We start from the raw sequence: 23,835 nt of genomic DNA, 5'->3' as shown, positions 1-23,835 counted from the left end.
GTAGGCGTCAATATCATCCAGGTCGCTGAGTTTAGTGAGATGATGATGCGCACTCACTTCGGGAGTCGGATGGTGTCTGGCCACTTGGCGGAGCTGCTGTTCCAGTCGATCCTGTCTGGCTGTAAGTTGCTCAGAGATGGAATTCTGTTTACTGGAGATCTCCGCTAGGTGGAGCAGTACCTCTTCCAAAGACATGGCGACGGGATGTTGACAGCCGAGTAAGAGGAAGCGTGGGAGAGAGAGAGAGCGGATGCCTGTCTGTAACAAACACAAAGAAAAATTCAGCGGTTATTTTCTTCTTAATGGTAAGTGTTTCTTCTGATTTTTTCCCTCTGCAATGCCCGCATTCTCCACCAGTTGAAAACACAACCACAGTTAGATGATGTTACAAACAATTCCCCGGAGGGTGCTTTATTTACAAGTGTAAAGGGGTGAATGAGTGCTCTTCTTAAGGGTGCGTGCTCAAGTGCTCCGGGGAGATGGTGAAGACTGGTGAGAGGAATGGTGTTGGATCGGTCACGAGCTGGATTCGGCTGTGGAAGAGACAGAGAGAGACAAGCGTTAGCGCAGGGAGTCATGTGCAAATGAAGCTCAGTTTCCTTCTGTGTGGGGCTGGCTTATATCTCTCCCTGGCTGATGAGGTCCAGCTGTGAGCGATCCGGGGTTGATGAGTGATCCAGCTGGTGTGGATTTGTGCCCAGGGCGACGTGGTACTAGCTGACTCGCTACAATATGTATATATTATTATGGTGTAATGTCTCAGCTGTGTACTTAAAAATGGCAATTCCTGTGTTTTCATTCTCCTGCCTGTGTACGTGCTAGTGACTAATCTGTAAACCAAATGCATTCGGCTGAGCATTTTGCTCTGCCTTTTTTTTGTGCTAGGTACCCTTTCGAAAGAGTACCCAAAAAGTGGTATGGTACGGTTCACTTTTTGGTTCTTCTTGACAGTGAAGATGGCTATAAAAGCGTACCGTACCGTACCACTCAGTGGAAAAAAGCCATAAAGGTACAAAAGTGTACCCTAAGGCAGTGTTTCTCAACCACCTTCCTGGAGGATCACCAGCACTGTATGTTTTGGATGTCTCCTTTGTCTTGCACACCCATTACAGGTCTTTCAGTCTCTGCTAATGAGCTAATGATCTAAATCAGGTGTTTGGTTAAGGAAGATGGAAAATGTGCTGAGCTGGTGGTCCTCCAGGAATGTGGTTGAGAAACTACCTTAAAAGTACACATGTCCATCTGTACGAAATAAAAGTGTACCTTTTAAAAATGTATAAATAGTCACTGATTTTGTACCTTTATTTCTGAGAGTGAATTTAAGATAAAGCGTTTTTTGTTGTTGTTGTTTGTTTGTTTTTTATAAAATCTTTGTCTTATTGTAACACATTTTTATTTTGTTTATGATCAAATAAATGCAGCCTGGATATGCAGCTTAACAGATGCTAGCAAAATCATGGATACAGCATTTAAAGGGGTGGCCCACAGTGTATTTTAAAGCTTAGTTGTGTTTATAAGGTGCAAATCAATGTGTGCTCATGCTTCATTGGTAGAAAATTGTTATTTTTTCATATGCCTTACTTTGATTATATTAGCTAATCAGCTAACAGAAAAATTACAATCTTAATTCCTTGCGCTGCTGAAGATTGTGGGTGTTTACAGCGGTTTGACTGATAAATATGAATTTGTAGCTAAATTGTTAGTGGTGCCAAACAGCATTTCCCATTGTTTACATTCGTCAGCTGAAGGAGTTTTGAGCCAAGTTCAGCACTGAACTGAGAGATCTCAGAGTTCTCTTTTGTCAAACGCTAGCTTTATATTTTTCAGAATTCTCTGGAACATAATTTAATTTAAACTGTAAGCTTCTCTCTCTTTGTCATATCCTTTGGAATCCCAAATACAGACACAAAAGAAGCTCTGTGAAAATAGCAGCATTTGGACGCATTTTAGCTTTCTCGGTCATAACATGACAGCACATCTAGCCATGCCTCTTTGCTGCTCAGGGTGTGTGCACGTGGTGAATGCACATAAACTGAAGCGATTGTGATCTTACTAGCCCGGATGTATTTTTTTGTAGTCTCCAAACTTTGTTCGCTGAACATTGAACTTTGAGCATATTGCATTGAGAGATGTTCTTTATGTTCACATGGCTACATTGCATATCAACTAAAGTTTAAAATATGATATTTTAGTGGACCACCCTTTTAACTTTTTAAAGTTATTCTATGAATTATTCTAGTCTAGTTTCCCCCCCCCCAAGCCTCTTGCATAACAGTTTGATAAGTCTCTGCAGAGACACACACACACACACACACACACACACACACACACACACACACACACACACACACACACACACACACACACACACACACACACACACACACACACACACACACACACACACACACACTCACTCACACACAGTTCTAGCACAGATGCACAGACTGAAGTGAGCGCATAGATCAGTTGCCATGCAATCTTGTATATAAAAAAACAGTTTAAGAGTTATACGCCTTGGAACACATCTGTCATCTTAGTAATAATTGAAGCAATAAGTTGTTTTCCTGTCTTTTGTTCATGTAGGTTGCACCGCATGCCATTTCCATGTCTCAAGCTAAAAAAAAAAACCCTTCTCAGCTGATTACAGTAGATGCTACATCAACAATGCATTGATGCATTAAACTATGCCGATAGTTAGCTCATTCAGAGAATCTTTTGTGAAAACATGAATAACTATGAAGTGTAAAACGGATTTATTAAAGCGCACAAGAGACAAAGGCGATTTTAATAAATTGTGTTCTATTAAAACATTTCAGCAAAGCGATATTAAGGAATGTTTTCTTCATTTGACTGATCTGTTTTACTGCAGCATCTGACAGTTGTTTAGTGCAGCAAATATAAATGTGTTTGAAATTAAATTAACATCTATTTATACATGTGAGAAAACTCCAATTCGCATGTCACAATGACAATAAACAAGCGTAAAAACACCATGTGATTTTGCAACTTTCCGCCCTTTAAGAGCTCAACTGTGCAAATTGTTACATAATTTAAAGCATATTTTTTTGTCCTTTATGGAGTGTGTATGATAGTTTGCTGAAAACTCTGTAATTATACTTCATTGTCCAGGCAGGTGTCTTCATCATGCCCTGCTCTCCTCCTTACTGTCTTTTTGCCCGTGGGCAGTAAAACTGTTGACGGGTGCCCTCAGCTCTAACTCATTGCTGTAATTATCAGTTCTGAGACAGTAATTTAGTACCGTCCAACCCCAAACCCACAATAAATCACATGCAAAGTGACCATGCAGAAATACCGCGTTACTTTTACTTAAAAGACAGATACCTGTAGATAAAATAGAAGCCATGAATGTGTGGATAGATGTGAGTTGATAGATAAGACTGGTTGTATGTGTAGATGAATATACAGTGGGTAATTAAATTGGTAGACATTGGTGGATTGGGTGGATGTACATAAAAGCATAGATAGAGATAAATATGGTTGGATGAGTGGATAGATCTGGTTTATGGGTTGAGAGATGGGTTGATGACTAGAATGAATAGAAATGGATGGATATTGTTGGAATAATCAATCAGTTCCATGCGTGTTCAGTAAAAAAGGTCAGGAGAGGTTTTTCTTCAAGGGTTAGGATAATTAGCAGTTAATTGGATACAAAAGAATATTTTGATTTACCAAATTCTGGCATCTTCAATGCAATGCGAAAGTTACATACAGGAGGTGCACGCAGTATTCATTTCCTAACTTCAACTTATATAGGCAGCTGATATTAACAGGTTGAGTTTAGTGACATTCTGCACTTGTCAATCATTCCTCAGTCCTCTATTGGCTGCACCCACACATACGTCCTCTTTTTCAAAAAGCTCAACGACAATTTCAGTGCTGACAGGAAGTTTCTCGCTGCAGAGCTCAAGTTAAATTTGGACAAGCTTTTATCTAACTCTGCAAAAATGCTTTATTACTATGCAAAATATATCAGACTCGAGAAAAAAGTGAGTTAATACTCCACCTCCAAGCAGCAGTTTAATAAAAAAAAGAGACAAAATATATAGGGCTGTCAAAATTAGCGCGTTATTGCACGTGATTAATTTGAAATATTTAACGCATTAAAAAAAATAGCGCAAATAACGCAGTTACCGTTTTTTTTTTTTGTTCTTTTGGGCAACGTGTGTTCAGGGCCGGCTGCCTTGGGCAGCAGAATAGTGAGCGAATTTTGGATAAGACCAAGGACACCCTTTTAGAAGGAAAGTTTCTGTATAATACAATTGATGTCGCATCACCAGGCTATCCTGCGTTTCCTCCAGAGTTTCATGCAATTTCGGGAGTTTCATTTTTAATCTTTAGACTTTAGCTACAGTTCACTCTCATTCAGCATATTTTCATTCAGAATGTTTTAATGGAATTTGATACCTCATGGCGAATAGAAAGAAAAACCTCTGCATTTCGGGACTCGCGTGATCATTTAAGGTATTTAAAAATCGCTCCTTACATGGTCGACTCTTAATCAGTATCATCTAATTATCAAAGCTGAGTATTGGTGTCCATGTAAATGAAAGTGCCAGATGAATTCGCAATTTGTCAAAGACATCTGCATCCATGAGCCCTCAAATGTTTCATTAAGTTTGACGTGTTTCCCCCCTTTTGTAAAGCGTCTGCTTCACGTTGGTGTGTCAGAATCATTGCTCGTGAAATACAGCCATAATGCTCAGAATGCTTAGTTTAAGCAAATTTGATGAACGCGATTATGCTTGTTGATGAATCTGAAGGGATCCCTCTCGCTCACCAACACTACGCATGTTTTCTGTGTGTGTGTGTGTGTGTGTGTGTGCGTGCGTGTGTGTGTGTGTGTGTGTGTGTGTGTGTGTTTGTAATCCACTTAGAATCCAACATGGAAACATTTTTGTTTGTTATTGGCATTGAATGTTTTGAAATTCAAATGGCACTTACATGCCTGTGTTTTTATTTCTGTAATAAATACGGCATTTCGTGATTAATCATGATTAATTATGATTAATTACGTTTCGTGATTAATCATGATTAATTGCAAAAAAGTGTGATTAATCTGTTAATTTTTAAAATCCTTTGACAGCCCTAAAGCTGTGTTTAAAACAATTCCTTTGTAATTCCTTTTTCCTAACAACATATAGTTGAAGGCAAAATTAATAGTCGTCCTGTGAAATTTATATTCTTTTTCAAATATTTAGCAAGTTCTGTTTAATTGAAGCGGAACAGTGGCTCAGTGGTTAGCAATGTAGCTGATTCGAGTCCTGACTGGGCCAATTAGCATATCTGTGTGCCGTTTGCATGTTCTCCCTGTGTTCGCATGGGTTTCCTCCTTGTGTTCTGGTTTTCCCCGAAGTCCAAAGACATAAGTGAATTGAATAAACTAAATTGGCCGTAGTGTATGATTGTCTGTGTTAATGAGGATGTATGGGTGTTTTCCAGTACTGGGAATATGCTGGAATTGTTGGCGGTTTATTCCGATGTGGTTAACCCTGATAAATAAGGGACTAAGCTGAAGGAAAATAAATGAATGAATGGATGAATGAATGAATGAATGAATGAATGAATGAATGAATGAATGAATGAATGAATGAATGAATGAATGAATGAATGAATATTTAATAGGGACAAGATTTGTTTTTATATTTTTTGAAATGTAGTTTGTTCTGCTGGCAATTGAAAATAAGTCCTAAGGGAGATTATAATATTAACCATAAATATAAAAAATAAAATCTGGTTTTATTCCAGCCAAACTAAAATAAATACAACTTTTTTTAGTGGAAAATTATAATAGAAAATGAAAATGTCCTTGCTATGTTAAATATCAGGAGGGTTAAAAAACTATATGAACAGTTAATAAAAAATAAAAAAAACTGATAATTCCATTTATTTTCAATACATTTTAATCATCCAAGAATTCATTTGCCAAAAGTATTTACAAAACTTCATAACAACGGAGTCATCAGATTTTGCATATGAACTCTTTATATAATTTTATATGGATAAACAGAGATGGATTGGTGTATGGCAGATAGATAGATAGATAGATAGATAGATAGATAGATAGATAGATAGATAGATGGATGGATGGATGGATGGATGGATGGATGGATGGACGGACGGACGGACGGACGGACGGACGGACGGACGGACGGACGGACGGACGGACGGACGGACGGACGGACGGACGGACGGACGGATGAATAAGTGGAAGGATATAGACAGATAGACAGACACTCAGCACTTGTCAACACTGATCTGAGTCCTACAAATCAGGACTGACTGGAGCTTTCTGGAAGCAATTATCTGCTATTTATGAAGGACCCTTGTGACAGATCCCCACAGACTGTCTCTATGAAGACTTTCCAGATTGTTTTCTGTGTTACAAGCTGAGGGTGTGGATGGCCTACTCTTTCATTTCAGATCTTTGATTCATAGCACTGGCAGGCTTTTTTTTCTTCTTCTTCTTCTCGAGTTGCACATTATTTGTATCAGCAAGCTGTCAAGAAACTGGTTCGTTCTCCGAGGCGATGCCAAAAATGTGTCCGCAAACACTGGCAGGGCATGAATTCCCCATCGACCCATTACTTTCTATTGCATGAACGATACTGTTGCTATCAATTAATTCTGATCCACTTCAGTGAGCATGTAAGCACTTGTATCTGGACACTACAAGCGTTCTTATCCACTCACAGTGACAAGAGCGAACCCTCGAACAATCACCCGCTCAATCTGCCCTCCAGCCACGCAGCTAAACAGGTGTCTCATTGTGTAGGTGATATGTGTGTGTAACCTGCATGCGTGTGAGTTGAATTGAGCATTTGTGGGTGTGCTAGTGTGTTTTGCGCATATTTGACTCTGAGTCTCATTGCGTTTTTGTTGTAGGTGATGTATGTGTGAATGTGTGTGTGCCATCATGAGGATCTGGATGTGTTTGCTAGCATGCTTTCTGTTGGATTTAATGAGATTTGGAGCGCAAGGTCAGAGGAATCGCATTCCAAAGGTATGGCTTCATTCTGGCAACCCTTCTGAAAGTGTTTGTTTGGGAAAAATTGGTCTTACAAATCATCCATCCACTAAGCGTTTAATAAAAAAACGTGGGTTTTACTAATCCAATGCTTCATAAAAGCCTCTGCTTTGAGTTCATCTTTCTGAACGTGTCTAAATATTCGTTTTTGAAAAATATGTCATATGCGTGTAATCAAGTGTTAGTCCGTCTCTCCTGAAGCCTCACTGTGGTTTGGCTGCAGATGTGAGAGGTTACAGTGGTTTTGGTTTTTATGAGGGAAATAGTTTTCACTGAGCTGGTTCGACCACAAGTTCTGGGTTCACGTCCAGTGTCAGAGTGCAGATTTTAAATTTGTTTGACATTTTATTGGTTTTGCAGTATTTTACAGCATCTTTACAATTTCTTTGCACTTCTCACTATTATTTTTTATGCTTCTTATATTAATAAACTGCACAATAACCACTGTTCTTTATATTTTTATTATTATTATACATAGAGCTAAAGTGATTTCCCAGCCTGACATTATATTTAAAATCCCTCAGTGGCAGAAAAGCAACAGCTGTGTGCGACGGCTTTATAACAAAACCAAAATAACTTAATGGACTGAGAATTAATTCAGTTGTTTGTGCAGATGTAATTGGTGTTTTCGTACTTAATTTTGGTTTTGTGCCTAACCATATTTTCTCCATATAACATTTTGTTTGTTTTTCACTTTTTTAAGAGGGATATGACATGAGAAGCAATTTATAGTTTAGTCGAAGTACAAGATCTGGCTGGTTTGACATTGGTCAAATACCTGTGTCTGTGATAGATTTACACACAGTCAACATCTTTCAAGTCAGAATAGCTCCTTTGCTTAGAAAGCATTTTTTTTTTTAAAGATGTCTAAAGACGTCAAAACATTGTCTTTTTGGCCAAAACAAGTATAAATTTGGGCTTGCAGTGAAAAACTTATAGACGTCTAAGAATAGGCCAAAACTAATCATCAAATAAACAGAAATTACTGACTACACATTCAAAGTCTGTCTAATTTGTCTATTTGATGACTAGTTTAGTTTCGGGCTACTATCGGATGTCTATTAGATTTTGATGACAGCCCAAGTTTAGCCTTGTTTTAGTCTATGTTTGGATGTCTATTAGATGTCTATTAAACACAAAATTGTTTAGAAAAGAAGGGAAGAAAGAAAGAAAGAAAGAAAGAAAGAAAGAAAGAGAGAAAGAATATTGTTTGTGTTTGAAAGGTGTCTAATAGATTTCTAATAGACGTCTAGACCTAGTTGTCTTGGCTAAAATAAGGAAATGAATGACTACACATATAAAGTCTGTCTTAAACTAGTCAAGTTTTGGACTATTCTTAGATGTCTATTAGATTTTCGTTGACAGCTCAAGTTTAGCCTTGTTTTAGCCAAGCTGTCTATGTTTAGATGTCTATTAGACGTTTATTAAACACAAAGAAAAAAGGAAAGAGAGAGAAGGAAAGAAAGAAAGCATTGTTTGTTTTTAAAAGATGTCTAATAGATGTCTAATAGACGTCTAAACCTAGTCATCTTAACTAAAACTAGGAAATGAACGACTACATAAGGTTTGTCTAAAACTAGTCTAGTTTTTTGGCTATTCTTATTAGATTTTCACTGACAGTCAAGTTTAGCCTTGTATTAGCCAAGCTGTCTACATTTAGATGTCTATTAGATGTCTATTAAACACAAATTGTTTACTGGGTTTGTGGTGGGTTTGTGTGTGGTTAGTTAACAATTTGCACACACTATTTAAAGACCGAGGCGTTGGATGCAAATTTATAACATTCAGAACGGAGTTTAAATGTCTTTTAAATTTTTTTTTACAAACTGCTTTGTATTTAGCTCTATGGTGGTTAGCTGGCATGTAGACACGTGTAAATTATGTCTCTGAAGCCTAAAGGCATATCCCTTTTATTTTTTTGGAAACTCTTTACCTCTCCCTCAGATCTGTCATCCGGACGCTTTCAATCTTTCTAAACTGTATTCAGTCAGGAACGTTTTTTTTTTTTTTTTTTTTTTTTTTTTTAGCAGCAAACCTTTAAGGCATCACGCACCCAAAAGTAAAAATTGGCTGTTAATTGACTTGCCCTCAGGCCATTTATGAAGTAGATAAGGAAGATTTTTTACAAAATCATTGGTGATTTATAGAATTAAAATCAATGGTTACTATCCCTTTGAGAGTAAAAAATATTTACAGGGGGCTACGAAAAAAGAAAATAAATGTTAAAAAAAAACTACAGTTCCTGATGATAAACTGAGGTCATATGTAGCAAAACTGATGGTCCTGAGGGATGCCTTATTTGCAAATCAATTGTTCACTTAGACAGAGTATTTTCTGTGAGCATAGAGAGCCAGTTCACCAAATCAACCGAACTGTAACTCAGGTTCCTTAATTATAAAAGCAATCCAAGACTCTGCACAAAAACACTGAAGGATACTCCTACAATGTCAAAAAGGCACAAGCAAGACGAATTTACTAGCAATTTACGTAGCAAAGGCAAATGTTTTGTTTACAATGGTTTGGTAACCATTGCCAATGCCAAGCTAACCATGGTAAAACTATGATCTATCTTGTTTTAAGAAACCACGTGACAATTCAATAGAACATATGATCATACTAAACCAAACAGAGAAAATTAAAATCTTATTGAAAAACATCAGAGTTGCACATAAAGTTAAAGTCAAATAGGCTAAAGAACAAATCATCTTTATACAATAACTTGCCAAATTACCATAACCTGACTAGGTAACCTAATTAACCTAGTTAAGCCTTTAAATGTCACTTTAAGCTGTATTGAAGTGTCTTAAAAATATTTATAAAATTGTTATTTATTTTCATCATGGCAAAGATAAAATAAATCAGTTATTAGAAATGAGTTATTAAAACTATTATGTTTAGTAATGTGTCGAAAAAAATCGAAGAAATAAGGAAAAAAAATAAACAGGGGGGCTAATAATTGTGACTTCAACTGTTTGTATACATCTCACTCACATCACAGCATGTCTGTAAACATTCAGTTGTTCTGAGGGGTATTCCAGAAAACAGGTTATGTGACATATCCGGATAAGTTTAAGAGTGAGTGGATAACCTCAGCTTTTGGTTTCAAAAATGGAGGTAACTTTATACGTGCATAGGTTTCTTTCTCGTATCAAAATGAATAATTGAATGAACGTTGTTGTTTTTCAAAAGAATCGTTAATGTATTTAACAAACCTTTTGAAATCAAACGTGACAAACCGTGGGTCTGCGCTTACCATAGAAAACATTCAGTGAAGCTTATTGTTTTTGAATCAGGGCATTTAGGCTACTGTACAATGTGGCAATAGCGTGTAAATCCATCTTATGCCTCACACTAAACTGTTTTATACACTCTTGTACAGTTCTTGGCCATACACCACCGCATATCATTACACAGACAATCTAGAGCACCGCAATATTGTAGCGGTCAGTGCGCCATTAGAGATCATGATGGTGCTCACAGCAGAGCGAGTTCGAATCTTTCATAGATTTTTTTCTCTTCCTCTCTCTCTCTCTCTTTGCACCCCTCACATTATTCTGTAGCATATGTATAATAGTATAAGAAGGGCCAGCTTTGTCTTTTCTAGGAAAATATATCTATATTTTAAGATGTAGTCATTCATATGTATACATCTATTCACGCACAAACACACACACACTCAATACATTTTTTATATAATTGTTTTAGGGTTTCCAAATGCTGTTGAGTGCAATAATTGCAGACACTTTTAAAGCTACATCAGTCAATAAAGATCACTGATAATATGAACTCTGTCCATAGTATAAATGTGCAGTTAACAACTTAATTTCTTTATTAAAACCTCCAGCTCTGCCTCTGTAAAGTGTGTTGTCTTTTTTTCTCACCGTGACTTTCAGTGGTGACTTGTGAATTTGTCGATCTATTGACAATGCCTTCAGGCTTTCTGGAATACCCCCCTGGATTGTCACAATAAAAAAAATAAAAACATTAAAAAAATAAAAAAAACTCCTATATACAGTATATGATCAAACCCGATCTCATCATAACTTCAATATTTTCCCCCACCTTGTCAAAATAATCAGTGTACTATAAGTTGAACTTTCTTTTTTTAATGTCACCACTACAAACTCAGACTTATTATGTGTTTGTTCCCATACTTAGTTTTGATTTTCAATGCCAGTTTGGCTGGTTTATTCCCCATTAGAAAAAAAATCATCACTTTAGTTACTTGAAATAATCAGGTTCAACCTCTATTTACAAACTCTGTGCAAGTGCCTTACAAGCACTTGCAAAAGTGAGGTTACTGCAACTATGTTTTAAAGCTGGTCCTGGTCACATGAAGCCCCCTGGTGGTCAGATGCTGTTCTGGCTAGAGCTGAAGTGGAAGCTGCTGTTCTCTCGGTGACTGGCCACCTTATTGTGAGTCAGTGTGTTCAGACCCTCTTTGGAAGGCTATTAGAGGGATATCATCAGACTAACAGTGGGAAGATAAGCTGGACGGCAGGCCTTCATTGCCAGGTGAAGATCAAGTGTCGTTTTATCAGGACGTGGCCACAGAAAGAGCCATTGTTAGTTTGCTAGCTTTAGTATTAGAACGGGGCTGTTTTACTGAGTTCTTTTTTACTTATGTAGAGTATTTGCAGGGTTTTTTTTCAACATGATTAACAGATTGACTTTAAAATGTAATTTAGTGTAACTAATATATATGCCATATTTAGAACTAAAATTGTCTGGTATCATAAAAGACTTTATTTAAAGGGATAGTTCACCTAAGAAATCAAATGTATTCACTGTTTACACAGCCTTATGTGGCTTTTACCATTTTAACCATTGACTTTTATAGTTGGATAAACAAGTCAAATCAGTAAATCATTGGAAATCAATGGTTTCAGGTTTGCAGCTTTCTTCAAAATATCTTCTTTTGTGTTCAACAGATGAAAGAACGTGAGAAAGGTTTGAAACAAATAAAGAGTGAGTAAATGATGATAGAATTTTTAAGTTTTTGGTGAACTATCCCATTAAGATAGATAGTTAGGCATCATTTTAAATGCACCAATCTTTATATCACTTAGTTTTTCAACAAAAAGCCACTAATATCTAAAATCTTTCCTTTTTATATTTTATAAAATACAGTTTCTTTGTTTTATTTTTACATCAATATACATTTTACTCTGAATGATGATTGAACATTATTCTAGGGCTGGGCGATATTGCAAAAAAAAAGCAACTATATCATGTTTCATATAATTCAATATCGATAATGATTGAATATTTTTAACAATAAATTTAGGAATATTATATATTTTTTTTATTTAGGCACTTTTTTTTATTTACCAGCATGGCTAAGGCAAATAGTTTTAATAGTCAAAACCAAAAATATTTAAACAAGATATCTCAACTCTTCATAATAAAATAAACATAAGTGTTATAGAGACTTAAACTTGATGAATAAAATGTTAGAAAGTGTGTGCAATGGTTAAAGCGTAAATTCTGAACAATCAAAGCAAACATTAAGGTGTGAATAGTTATGATACAGTAAACCTCAAACTCTGTCAACAACACAAATTACGATAATCAAATCTGAGCTTTCAAATAAAGGAACCAGCCATCATTATTCAAATACATATTGAACATTACAAATTGTGAAGTTGGATGACTGCATCACCCTCTATGCTAAAAACTCTTTCAGGTGGGGAATTAGTGGCTGGGATGTACAAGAAAAGAAACCAAAAAGCCACTCTATCGACATCTTTACATCCTTTTTTTATTTACAATCTCCTCACTGCTGCTATACGGCACTCATTTTCACAATTATTGTTATTCTGACCTGAAGTGACAAGCGCGTGGGCATGGATTCCTTAACAACTTACAATGGACTTAGCGCTCGCGCTTCCCTGGTGTCTCTTGAAGCTAGGTGACCATCAACCATTGACAAGTGGACAAATCATTGCTGCAGCTCTGATGCAAGTTTATGGAGAAAAGTAAAAACATGCAGTGTTTGGATGCGCAGTGTTTGTCTGAAGTAATTAGTCTGCTGTTATTACTGAAATGTGTATATTCCATACAAAGAGTGAAGCAGATTAGTTAGTTTTGCTTACATGAATTGGGAGCGCTCAGAGCATTCGAAAAAATTCAGATGTATTTTAACTAGGTGCAGCTGGAACAATGCACGCAGTTTACCTGCTTTTCACTCATGCACATCTTGCAAGTCTCGCGCCTCCATTGGAAATGACAAACTTGCACTCTAAGTTTATTGGCACTACTTTTAAGGTGTGCGCTTAGCAGCCACATTTTAATAAAACTATAGTGCTTCATACCGAAACTACATACTGAATCTTTTTTTTATCGATATTGATAATGGTGTTTCGTCATTAAAAATCGATACTAATTTTATTTTATTCAACAGGTTTTAAATGAAATTTTCTCAAAAGTTATTTGTAATCTTAACATATATACAAGTTTATGTAAATATCTATAAAGAAAACTTTAGAGTCTCTTTATATAAAACATAACTTTGACTGACACTTGTACATTAAGTATCTTTTTACTTTCTAACATTTTTATTTTTTCCATAATCCATTAAATTGACAGACTGGAAAAATATAGTTATAACAGTGCAGAATAGATTTTCATGAATAACTTTCTTGTCTCCCAAATATCTTTTTTTTGAGTGCATCATCTTGCAAATGCCACAAAATAGTACTCAAATTGCCAATATGACCAAAATACCTGGCTGAGACTTCATGCAAATAAAGCAACTAGACAGAATCACAGCTGATTTTAGGGAGACACATGTTTCAATTTTGTATGATGTCATGTTGATATACAGCAACAATCCTCTGCCTTTGACATCATGATGTGGGTGTTTTATCACACTGAGTGACTGTTTTTCATTTCCCATTCAGAACCAAGCCAGGCCATATGGAATCCAGACTACGATTCTCTATCATTTCACCCTTTTTTTTTCATCTTCTTCTTTTTTTTTGCGAATCTTTGTCTTAAAATGTTGTATGTGCAAATGTTTGTGAACTTGTTTTTGTGGTTTATGAGGACACAAAAGTGTAAAAGGACCTAGGTGTACAACTATTAACGTGGTTTACAAGGACGCGCCTTGTGTCCTTGTAAATCAAACACTTAAAAATTGTACTTAACAAGGTCTTTTGACATTTAACATTTGGGTTAAGGGTTGAGTTTAAGGGTAAGGGTAGGGTAAGGTGGTTTTTACATTATGAGATACATTATCTTTCTGGTAATGTATGTTATAAGGTTGTATATATAATAGTGCTGTCAAAATTAGCACGTTAAGGCATGCGATTAATTTGAAATATTTAAAACGTTAAAAAAAATTGACGCAATTAACGCAATTACAGTTTTTTATTTCCAGCTGAGCCGACATGTGTTTAACGTGCAAAGAAATATGGATAAGACAAAGGAAGCACTTTTACAAGAAAAGTTTCAGTATAAAACAATTAATGTCGCATTACCAGGCTATGCACTGTTTCCTCCAGAGTTTCATGTAATTTCGAGTGTTTCATTTTTAATCTGTAGACTTTAACTGCAGTTCAGCAGTTTACTTTCATTCAGCAACATATTGATCATGCACCGTGACAATTATTGTATGAGAACATCTAAAGACTGCTGGAAAATTGTTGTTTTAATGGAGTTTGATACCGCATGCCGAGAGAAAAGGAAAACACTCTTGTGACTCAGGGTGGTCCTTTAAGATAATCAAAACTCACTGTTTACATGGTAGACTATTTAGAGTATTTAGCCAACTCAGTCATAAATCTGAGTATTGGTGTCCATGTAAAGGTACTCAGTGAAACTGGCAGATGATTTGCATTCCTCTGCCTTTAAGTTGATTCCATGAGCCCTCCAATGTTTCATTATGTTTGACCTGTTTCCCCTTTCACGCAACTTTTGTAAAGCGTCTGCTTCACGTTGCTTAGTCAGAATCTTTGTGAAATATAGCCATACCCCTTGATGCTTCTCACATCCTTGTTGTAGCACCAGTGGCACAAAAATCAGGCAGCGAAATTCATATGCTGATTTGGTGATTCTGCTTGACTCTCAGGTCACATCATTCAAAAGAAAAAGAACCACATTGTCCCCCAATAATGTCAACAGACTGTACTGTCTTAGCAACTGGCTGAATGTAAAAGAGGAATAAGCTAAATTGTTTCTACTTTATCTTTAATATTCTCAACGATCAGCAATGCAAGCTTTTTCGATGAGTACAATTGTGTTCAATACTTAATTATTATAATTTCCCAGTTCCATATTTGTAATGATTGTTTTTTGGATTTTTATCATTATTATTATTTATTTTTTTCCAGTCCATTTAGAATCCAACGTGGAAACCATTTTTGTTTGTTATTGGCATTGATTGTTTTGAAATTCAAATGACACTAACATGCCTGTGTGTTTATTTCTGTAATAAATATTGCTGTCAAACAGTTTAAAAATCTTGATGGTTTATTGCGGGTATATTGTTTACATGAGGAAATCTGTGTTACAAGTTGAACAAAAATTCTGAAAATCATATTTTGAATTTAAATAGTTTCTTTGTCTTGAGTTTACATTAATTTTACATTTGAATTGCCAAAATTACAAGTCTTTTAATTGCGATAATCACGATTAATTGCAAAAAAGTGTGATCATTTAGTTAGTTTTTTTAATCGATTGACAGCACTAAAATGTAAACATCTTTCAAATGAGATGTTAAACCGAGATCCTGGCTCACTGTGGTCATTAAAAATTCCATGGCACTTCTCGTAATAAGTAGGGGTGTAACCCTGGTGTCCTGGCCAAATTTCCTCCCTTGGTCCTTACTCATGATGGCCTCCCCATCATCCCCATACACTGAATTGGCTCTCCAATCCACCTATAGCTGGTGTGTGGTGAGAGCATTGGTGCCTTGTCCTGTGGCTGCCTTTGCATCATTCAAGTGGATGCTGCACACTTTGGCAAGTGGTGGCAGTATCGAAAATGGTATCGATTATCGATATTTTCTTGGTATTATATCTGATTTACAAATTCCAGTAACATAACAACACTAAATTATAAACAGTATTTGTGTGTGCATGTGGGTGTTATAACCATGCTTAAACACAGTTTACATGACTATGTTTTGTCAACAGCACTTTACTCTTTAAAGTCATCTAGACATTTAAAGCAAAAAATTAGCTAAAAGCGAACATTTGTTATTGATATACTTCTTCTCAGGCCTTCTAAGATGTTGGTGACTTTTTGTTCTGTACAACAGTAAAGAATCTGGCTTCCATTCTGAGACTGAACCACTCATTCTGTGAAAGAAACGTAACCTTTCATACACATCATGAGGGCATTTGTGGCACTATACAGTATCATGGGTATCAACGGTTATTCATTTTATTTGCTTGTATTCATTTTTTGACTCTCAGTGTGCCAGTAATCATTGATTTGTGTAATATAAATCACAAAGAACCACTAAAAGCATCAAATTTGCTTATGAACAGCAATGGCCTGATGTTATTATTACTATGGAGTGGCACAAATGTATGAGAGGTCCATATCTGACCATATGAGGTCCATATGAGGTCAGATCTCACTACATCATTGCTGATTGAAGGGTACAATAGTTTCAATTATTGTTGTTTTATTTGCACTGAAACTACTCCCAACTCATATTTACATTAACATCTGTTAGCAGCAGAAAATTCAACAATATGTTAAAATGAAAATTACAGCTTTAATCAAGCCACATAAACACTCTCACGGTAAATTAGACCCTATGAAGAAATACAAGTGATTATATTGTCATTAAACACATTACGGTACACAAAGCTCCCAGATGTACAAACCAAAACAAGCAGAACGGAATGATAGTTTACAGGCAATTCAGTGAAGTCATTTGTTTTATGTTCTTAGGGTCTTCGTAGACGTGGGATTATTCGTGGGGATGGGACTTTGCCCACTGGATCCAAGCGTCCTGCAATTGTGGGCCGTGGAGATGTGTTTGAGGTGGATGAGGATACAGACCTTCTGGACCAAAACATCTTGTCTAAAAATGGAGATAAACCTTCCAAAACCTTCCCAACTGACACTACAAGCAGCCGTGATGGTAAGCCAGAATCCACATCTAAACATCTTGATGAAAACATCACCGTTGACAAGCACAAACCTGGCAAACCTTTACCAAAGAAGCCAGTGGACACTACAATTATCAATCTGGATGTATCTGAGAAACCTACCGGAAGTACTGTTCCTAGTAGAGAAATCCACTTGATGACCACATCCAGTCCTGAGGATGGAGAATCCAACTTGTTAAAAGAGGACTTCGAGGTCACCACACAGGCTCCTGGTAGGACTTCTTGGGACAATGTGTCAAAAGGCAGTGGAAGGACACCATCGAAATCTCCAGATATTCATGCAGGATCTGGAGGGGGATCTGAGGAGCATCCGGATACCATTGTGCTTACAGGCAGACAAGGAGACATTGTGCGTGGGTCTGATGGGAAAATGTATCGCATCCAAAGAGGGCCTATGGGGCCAATGGGGCCCCCAGGTGAGCCTGTGAGTATAAATTTTATATATTTGACGTTATTGATTACTAAAGTTGTGGAAATGTATTTTTATTCATTTGTTTGTTTGTTTTTGTTTATTTTTCAGTTAAAAATATGGTTTTGTGATTATGGTTGAAGTTATAGTATCTTGGAAGTTAATTGAAATAAGAAAAATGAAAAAAAAAATAAAAGCTAAAAAATGAAGGATACTGTAAATAATAATTATTATATTAATTAATATGTTATGATGATTATATCTATTATTTTTTATTATTAGATTTATAGATGCAAATATATCTGCAACCATATAGTAATCGACCGATAAATGCTATTTTTATGGTTATCATTATCGGTCTGATGTTAAAATTTGGCCAATATCTATAAGCCAATAAATGAAGTAATTGTACAGAACTGCCTGCCTCGCAGATGCATGGGCGGAACTTGTTCAGACTTATCCAGTGCACTATAATGGAGCTCTCCTCACCTTGTTTATTCCTTTAAAATCCGTACTTTTTTGTGTGTGTGGAATTGCTGGTCGTTAAAGGTGCAGTCGGTGATCTTCCACAATGCTAACAGCTTAGCATAAATCTCTGAATCACAGTCCCTCCCCTGCCGTCCAGAGCTACACCTCCTGAAATAGGAGCACGCGCACCTTAAAGATGACAGCAGAACCCTCTCTCGTGTGTTTTAACGACTCGTACTAGTCCAGCGGAATTACACTCATTAATAAGCCAAACTGACATGCTATTACAGAGTGAATAATAAGAGTTGCATGGTAAACAATGTAGGGAGAGACTAGGCGGAATAGCAGAATTTACTTGTGTTTTGTTGTTAAACTAATTAAAATCTACATTATTGATACTGTAAAAGGACCTTTATGAAACTGAAAATAGTCTTATCAATCTTTCACTGGAAGATTTTAGTGGCTGAACAACACTTCTGTGAAGATATAACCCATTTGTAACAACAACATCCAACGTTACATCAGCTTTGAGTGAAGCTGAAACAGTTTTAAAACAAAACATTACCTGTCTAAGAGAAATCCTTCAGCCATGTTGTCATCCTTTCTCCAGCGTGCAAAGGTAACTCCAATATAGATTCAGGATTTTAGAAAGTTTTGATTCAGCATGTTTTTGCTGATCGCATACGTGTTCTCTCTCTTGTAAACGTGCAGCCAGGGGCGGACTGGGACAAAAATTCAGCCCTGGCACTGTAGCCACACCAGCCCACATTACCACACCGAAACAGATCCACCCACAGACACGCACATTCACTATTTAGTCTACAGATGGTGAAATAATATGACATTCTTGCCAGATTTTGATTATGTATGGGTAACCTCGGATTGGGTCGGCCCATCTTGAAACCAGGCGGCAGTTGCCGATTGGGCCAAATGCTTAACATTTATTATTATTATTATTATTATTATTATTATTATTATTATCATCATCATAATATCACATCAAGCAAGAGATAAAAGCTGTCTGCACTTAAAAACAATACATATTTTTAAAAAAAACTGACCGGCCCACATTTAAAAATTGGTCCGGCCCTTCTGGCATTTGCCAGAATTGCCAGATGGCCAGTCCGCCCTTGCGTGCAGCACTTCTATGCACAAACAGTGGCCGACGGAGCTGCGTACAAACAGCTGCGCAGTTGTTCAAATCTACATTTGCTGACAGACAGTTTGACCTACTTATCGGAATTATGAGAGATATCGGCCCGACTCTATTTAATTGGATGAACATTTTTTTAGTTTTATGCCTTACCCAAAATATAAAAATACATATAAATACATTTAGATCATTTACTTATCAGTACTATCCGAATGTGGAGAGACTTTCAACCAGCACAACAACAAATGTTTCTGAAGACAATCACCTACTGCACCTTTAATATCTCAGTACGTAACCATATTCCTTATCATTGTAGATATGTTTGATAGAGTGTCATGGTGTATTTTGATTTAAATCGCCTCAGGATTTAAACCTGAGGATTATAGGATTATAATAGGATTATTTGTTCTTATCAACGCGTTGTTTGCCATGTGTTGTTGATGTTAGATTGTATTAGGTTTGATCCTAATATTCATATTGATTATAATGAGCGCACGTGAGGGCTATGACCACACACACACACACACACACACACACACACACACACACACACACACACACACACACACACACATATCCAGACATCCCAAATCTCTGTAAGTCTCCTGCATATGCACAGAGACTTCTGGATGCCCGCAAATGATAATCTCTCGGAAATCGTACGTCTCCTCCCAGTTCTGAAATATGTTGTGCACCCCTCTCCACCGCATGCCTCCTTGCTCTTCAGATATGTTGTGCATCACAATGAGTTATTTTTTGCATGCTATAAAATCAGGGATATAGGTATATATAATAACCTTGCAATTATTTATTTATATTGAAATTATAGCTTTTTTTCCTTTGAGTTGGCTCTTCTGTTCATAAGATCAGTTCAAACTTTTATGAAGTTTTTACAATAAAATCAATTGTTCACTGTATAAAAATAGAACATTTTTAAATATAAATATTTTATTTCAGTTATCAATATCGGTCAAAAAATCCATATCAGTGCATCCCTTATTAGATAATAATAATAATATTAATAATAATGACTATTGATGTTATTATTCTTATTATTATTCTTATTCTTATTGTTATTAGTAGTACTAGTAGTAGTTGTAGTAGTAGTAGTATTAGCATTAGCATTAGTAATAATAATAATAATAATGGTGATGAAAATAATAATAATACTCATCATCATAATAAAAACCATAGTGAAATGATAAGTGTATTAGTGAAAAGTAAACTGAAATTAAGCTTAAAAATGCCTATTTTAAAGTGTAAAAATTTCAACTTTAAAATTAAAAGCAAATAAGACTTTATAATAGTGTAAACTAAATACATAAAAGTGCTTCTGTACAAATCTTACAAAATGTGTTGCACTTATGTCATATTCTGTTATAATGATTAAATATGTATTACCAGTTCCCCTTCGGTTGGGGAACTTCAGTGCCATGAATGGGAGGATTCGGATCAGAAGCCGCTTATCTGGAGAGTATTGAACGGGCCAATGAATGAAATTAATTGGCAGCGTAAGCTTGCGCAGGTGTGCGACATCTGCAATTATCTCAGCATATAAGCACACCTGAAGCCAGCAGACGCCATCCTTTTCGCTTCAGATCCTTTCTGAGTGAGTCGATGAGGGTTCCTCTTGCTGATCAGCACTTCAGAGCGAACGAGTGTGTCTCCCGGTCCAGAGTGGGTCTTCGCGGTGGCAGACGGTCGAGCTGGGTTACTCCCTTGCCTGCGGTTCTTTGGGTCCGGTCCTCCAGAGCGGTGCGTATAGTTGCAACTTTCCTAAAAGAGCAACACAGTCGTGCAGCACGTCCTTTTCAGGATGGCGCTCCGACTGTGCGTTTCTGGATGCGGGGGTTTCCTGTCACCGGATGATGGACACGATCACTGCATTGCATGTTTGGGGGTCCAGCATGTTAATGCGGTGCTCGCGGGCGGTTCATGTCGTCATTGCGATGCCATGACCGTTGCACAGCTAAGATCGCGGCTAACTTTCGCAAGAGAGCGAGCCACCCCAGTTGCCTCCTGCTCTAAAAAAGCAGCGGGCGCTCGGGCAGATCTGAGGGTTTCAGCGGGAGCTAATCCGCCGCCCACGGGCTCGCGGACCTCTCGCTCCTCACGGCGCTCCATCCAAGCTTCGGGTGGTGAGAGTGATCCGTCTAACCAGATGGTAGCTCTCACACTCGCTGACACCGGAGATCAGATGTCCTCCGCGGCATCGGAGGGTGGGCTTTCACTGTCCGACGAAGATCCGGACCCGCTCGCCCCCTCCGGGCAGGTGAGCGCTGTCAAATCGGATCCTGAAGCGGACATGTTAGCCGTGCTTTCCCGGGCTGCTTCGGCCGTGGGGTTGGAGATGGTTTATCCCCCAGCTCCGCGGCCGGACCGACTAGATGGGTGCTACGTAGAGGACCAGAAGGCGAAGCCTTCGAAGCCTCTCGTCCCCTTCTTCCCGGAAGTGCACAGTAGGCTCACGCAGTCCTGGAGGGCACCTTTCTCTGCCCGTGCTGCGAGTGCCTCCGCCCTCACCGCCCTTGACGGCGGAGCTGCCAGGGGGTATGAGGCGATCCCGTCAGTGGAGCGCGCTATCGCGGTCAATCTTTGTCCGCGCGGCGCCTCTACGTGGCGGGGTTTGCCCCGCCTCCCGTCCAAAGCCTGTAGGTTGTCTGCCTCCCTCGGAGCCAGAGCTTATAAGGCTGCGGGCCAGGCTGCTTCTGCTTTGCACGCGATGGCCACCTACCAGCGCTACCAAGCGCAGGCGCTGGCCGAGCTGCACGAGGGCGGGTCCAACCCAAGCTTATTACATGAGCTGCGCACCGCGACCGACTATGCTCTTCGGACTACTAAGTCCGCCGCGTGTGCGCTGGGGAGGACGATGTCCACACTTGTGGTTCAGGAACGCCACCTCTGGCTAAACCTGGCCGATATGCGCGACGTTGACAAAGTTCGCTTTCTTGACTCGCCCATATCCCAGGCTGGCCTGTTCGGCGACACCGTCGGTGAATTCACCCAGGAATTCAAGGCGGTGAAAGAGCAGTCGGATGCGATGGGCAATGTCATCTATCGGCGTGGCCGTAAGCCCGCTCCGCCCGCCGAGCCATCCACCTCCGCTGTTCCTCGCCGAGGGCGCCCGCCAACGAGTGCTGCCCCGCCCCCGCCTGCGCCTCCGGCCAAGCGGGCGCGGCGTTCACCTCGAAAGCAGGCAGCCCCTCCTGCCCAGGGCGCCGTTAAGTCCGGTAAACGGACCGCGAAGCGTCCCTGAGACAGGCCATCCGGAGAAGAGGAAACTTGCTCTTTCCCCGCTGGAGGGCGGGGCCCCGATAACAACGGTACTTTTCAGTGCCACCAAAACATCAGTAAAAGAGCACTTTTTCCCTTCCCCGGATGTGACTGCACGAGTTCTGCCAGTCCGGGACGCGCTGCCTTCCGGCTCGCAGACTCTACGTGCTTCGCCAGTGGCTCACGAGCGCTGGGGGGACGGTCTCCCTTTCCTCAGCCCTCCAGCCCCCTCTCCGGAGTCAGGGTGCGGAGCCAGAGCGAATCGCTCTCCTCCAGCTCTTCCGCGGGACCCTCGTGCTTCCCGGATCAGCACACCCACTCCGCGCTGCCCCACCGCTGGTACGTCAGCGATTGTAGCGATGACTCCATTAGCGAGGGCTCTGCCTGCCTGGTTAGCGCGGGCCAGCCCCTCGCGGTGGCTCATACGCACAATCAGACTCGGTTACGCGATTCAGTTCGCGAAACGGCCCCCCAAGTTTACGGGCGTGTATTTCTCCAGGGTCAACCCCCTGTCCGCCCCTGTCTTGCGAGAGGAGATTGCTGCCCTCCTGGCGAAGGGTGCAATCGAGCCGGTTCCTCCAGCCGAGATGGAGAGTGGGTTTTACAGCCCATACTTCATCGTACCCAAAAAGAGCGGTGGGTCACGGCCAATCCTAGATCTGCGCGTTTTGAACCGCTGTCTGCACAAGCTGCCGTTCAGAATGCTCACGCAGAGGCGCATTCTCCAATGCGTTCGTCCTCGGGATTGGTTTGCAGCCATAGACCTGAAGGACGCGTATTTCCATGTCTCCATTCTTCCACGCCACCGCCAATTTCTGCGGTTTGCGTTCGAGGGTCGAGCGTGGCAGTACAAGGTCCTCCCCTTCGGGCTCTCTCTGTCTCCGCGGGTCTTCACCAAACTCGCGGAGGGTGCCCTAGCGCCCCTTCGGCTCGCGGGCATTCGCATACTCAATTATCTCGACGACTGGCTGATTTTAGCCCACTCGCGGGAGCAATTGATTATGCACAGGGACAAGGTGCTTCGGCATCTCCGCCTACTGGGGCTTCAGGTCAACCGAGAAAAGAGCAAACTCGCCCCCGTGCAGAGGATTTCTTTTCTCGGGATGGAGCTGGACTCGATCACCATGGTAGCGCACCTCTCCGAGGAACGCGCTCGCCTGTTGCTGAACTGTCTGAGGGAGCTCGACAGCAAACTAGTGGTCCCACTGAAGTTCTTTCAGAGGCTCCTGGGGCATATGGCATCCGCAGCCGCCGTCACGCCGCTCGGGTTGCTCCATATGAGACCACTTCAGCACTGGCTTCACGATCGGGTCCCCAGACGCGCATGGCACGCGGGCACACACCGGGTCTCGGTTAC

The 23,835-nt window shown here is 39.4% G+C and overlaps 1 protein-coding gene across 8 annotated transcripts in view; it reads left to right on the top strand.

Moving 5' to 3' along the window:
- si:ch211-196i2.1 overlaps positions 1-23,835 on the top strand; it is a 143,430-nt gene that overhangs the window by 74,788 nt on the left and 44,807 nt on the right. For 7 of the 8 annotated variants that reach the window (XR_015520132.1, XR_015520131.1, XR_015520130.1 and 4 more), the window contains one exon: positions 16,955-17,599. Coding sequence is in view for 3 of the 8 variants with exons in the window: in XM_087300948.1 (XP_087157074.1) it covers positions 16,955-17,599 (645 nt within the window). In the remaining 5 variants the exon portion in view is untranslated. Of the gene's footprint in view, positions 1-6,888; positions 7,025-16,954; positions 17,600-23,835 lie in introns of those variants that run through there. The other variant, XM_087300950.1, reaches the window with a different exon arrangement.

Source organism: Danio rerio, chromosome 21 (assembly GCF_052040795.2).
Source record: "Danio rerio strain M-AB ecotype USA chromosome 21, GRCz13ab, whole genome shotgun sequence".
Taxonomy (NCBI): domain Eukaryota; kingdom Metazoa; phylum Chordata; class Actinopteri; order Cypriniformes; family Danionidae; genus Danio; species Danio rerio.
Note: the sequence above shows the minus strand (reverse complement) of the source record. Positions and strands in the feature narration are given on the sequence as shown.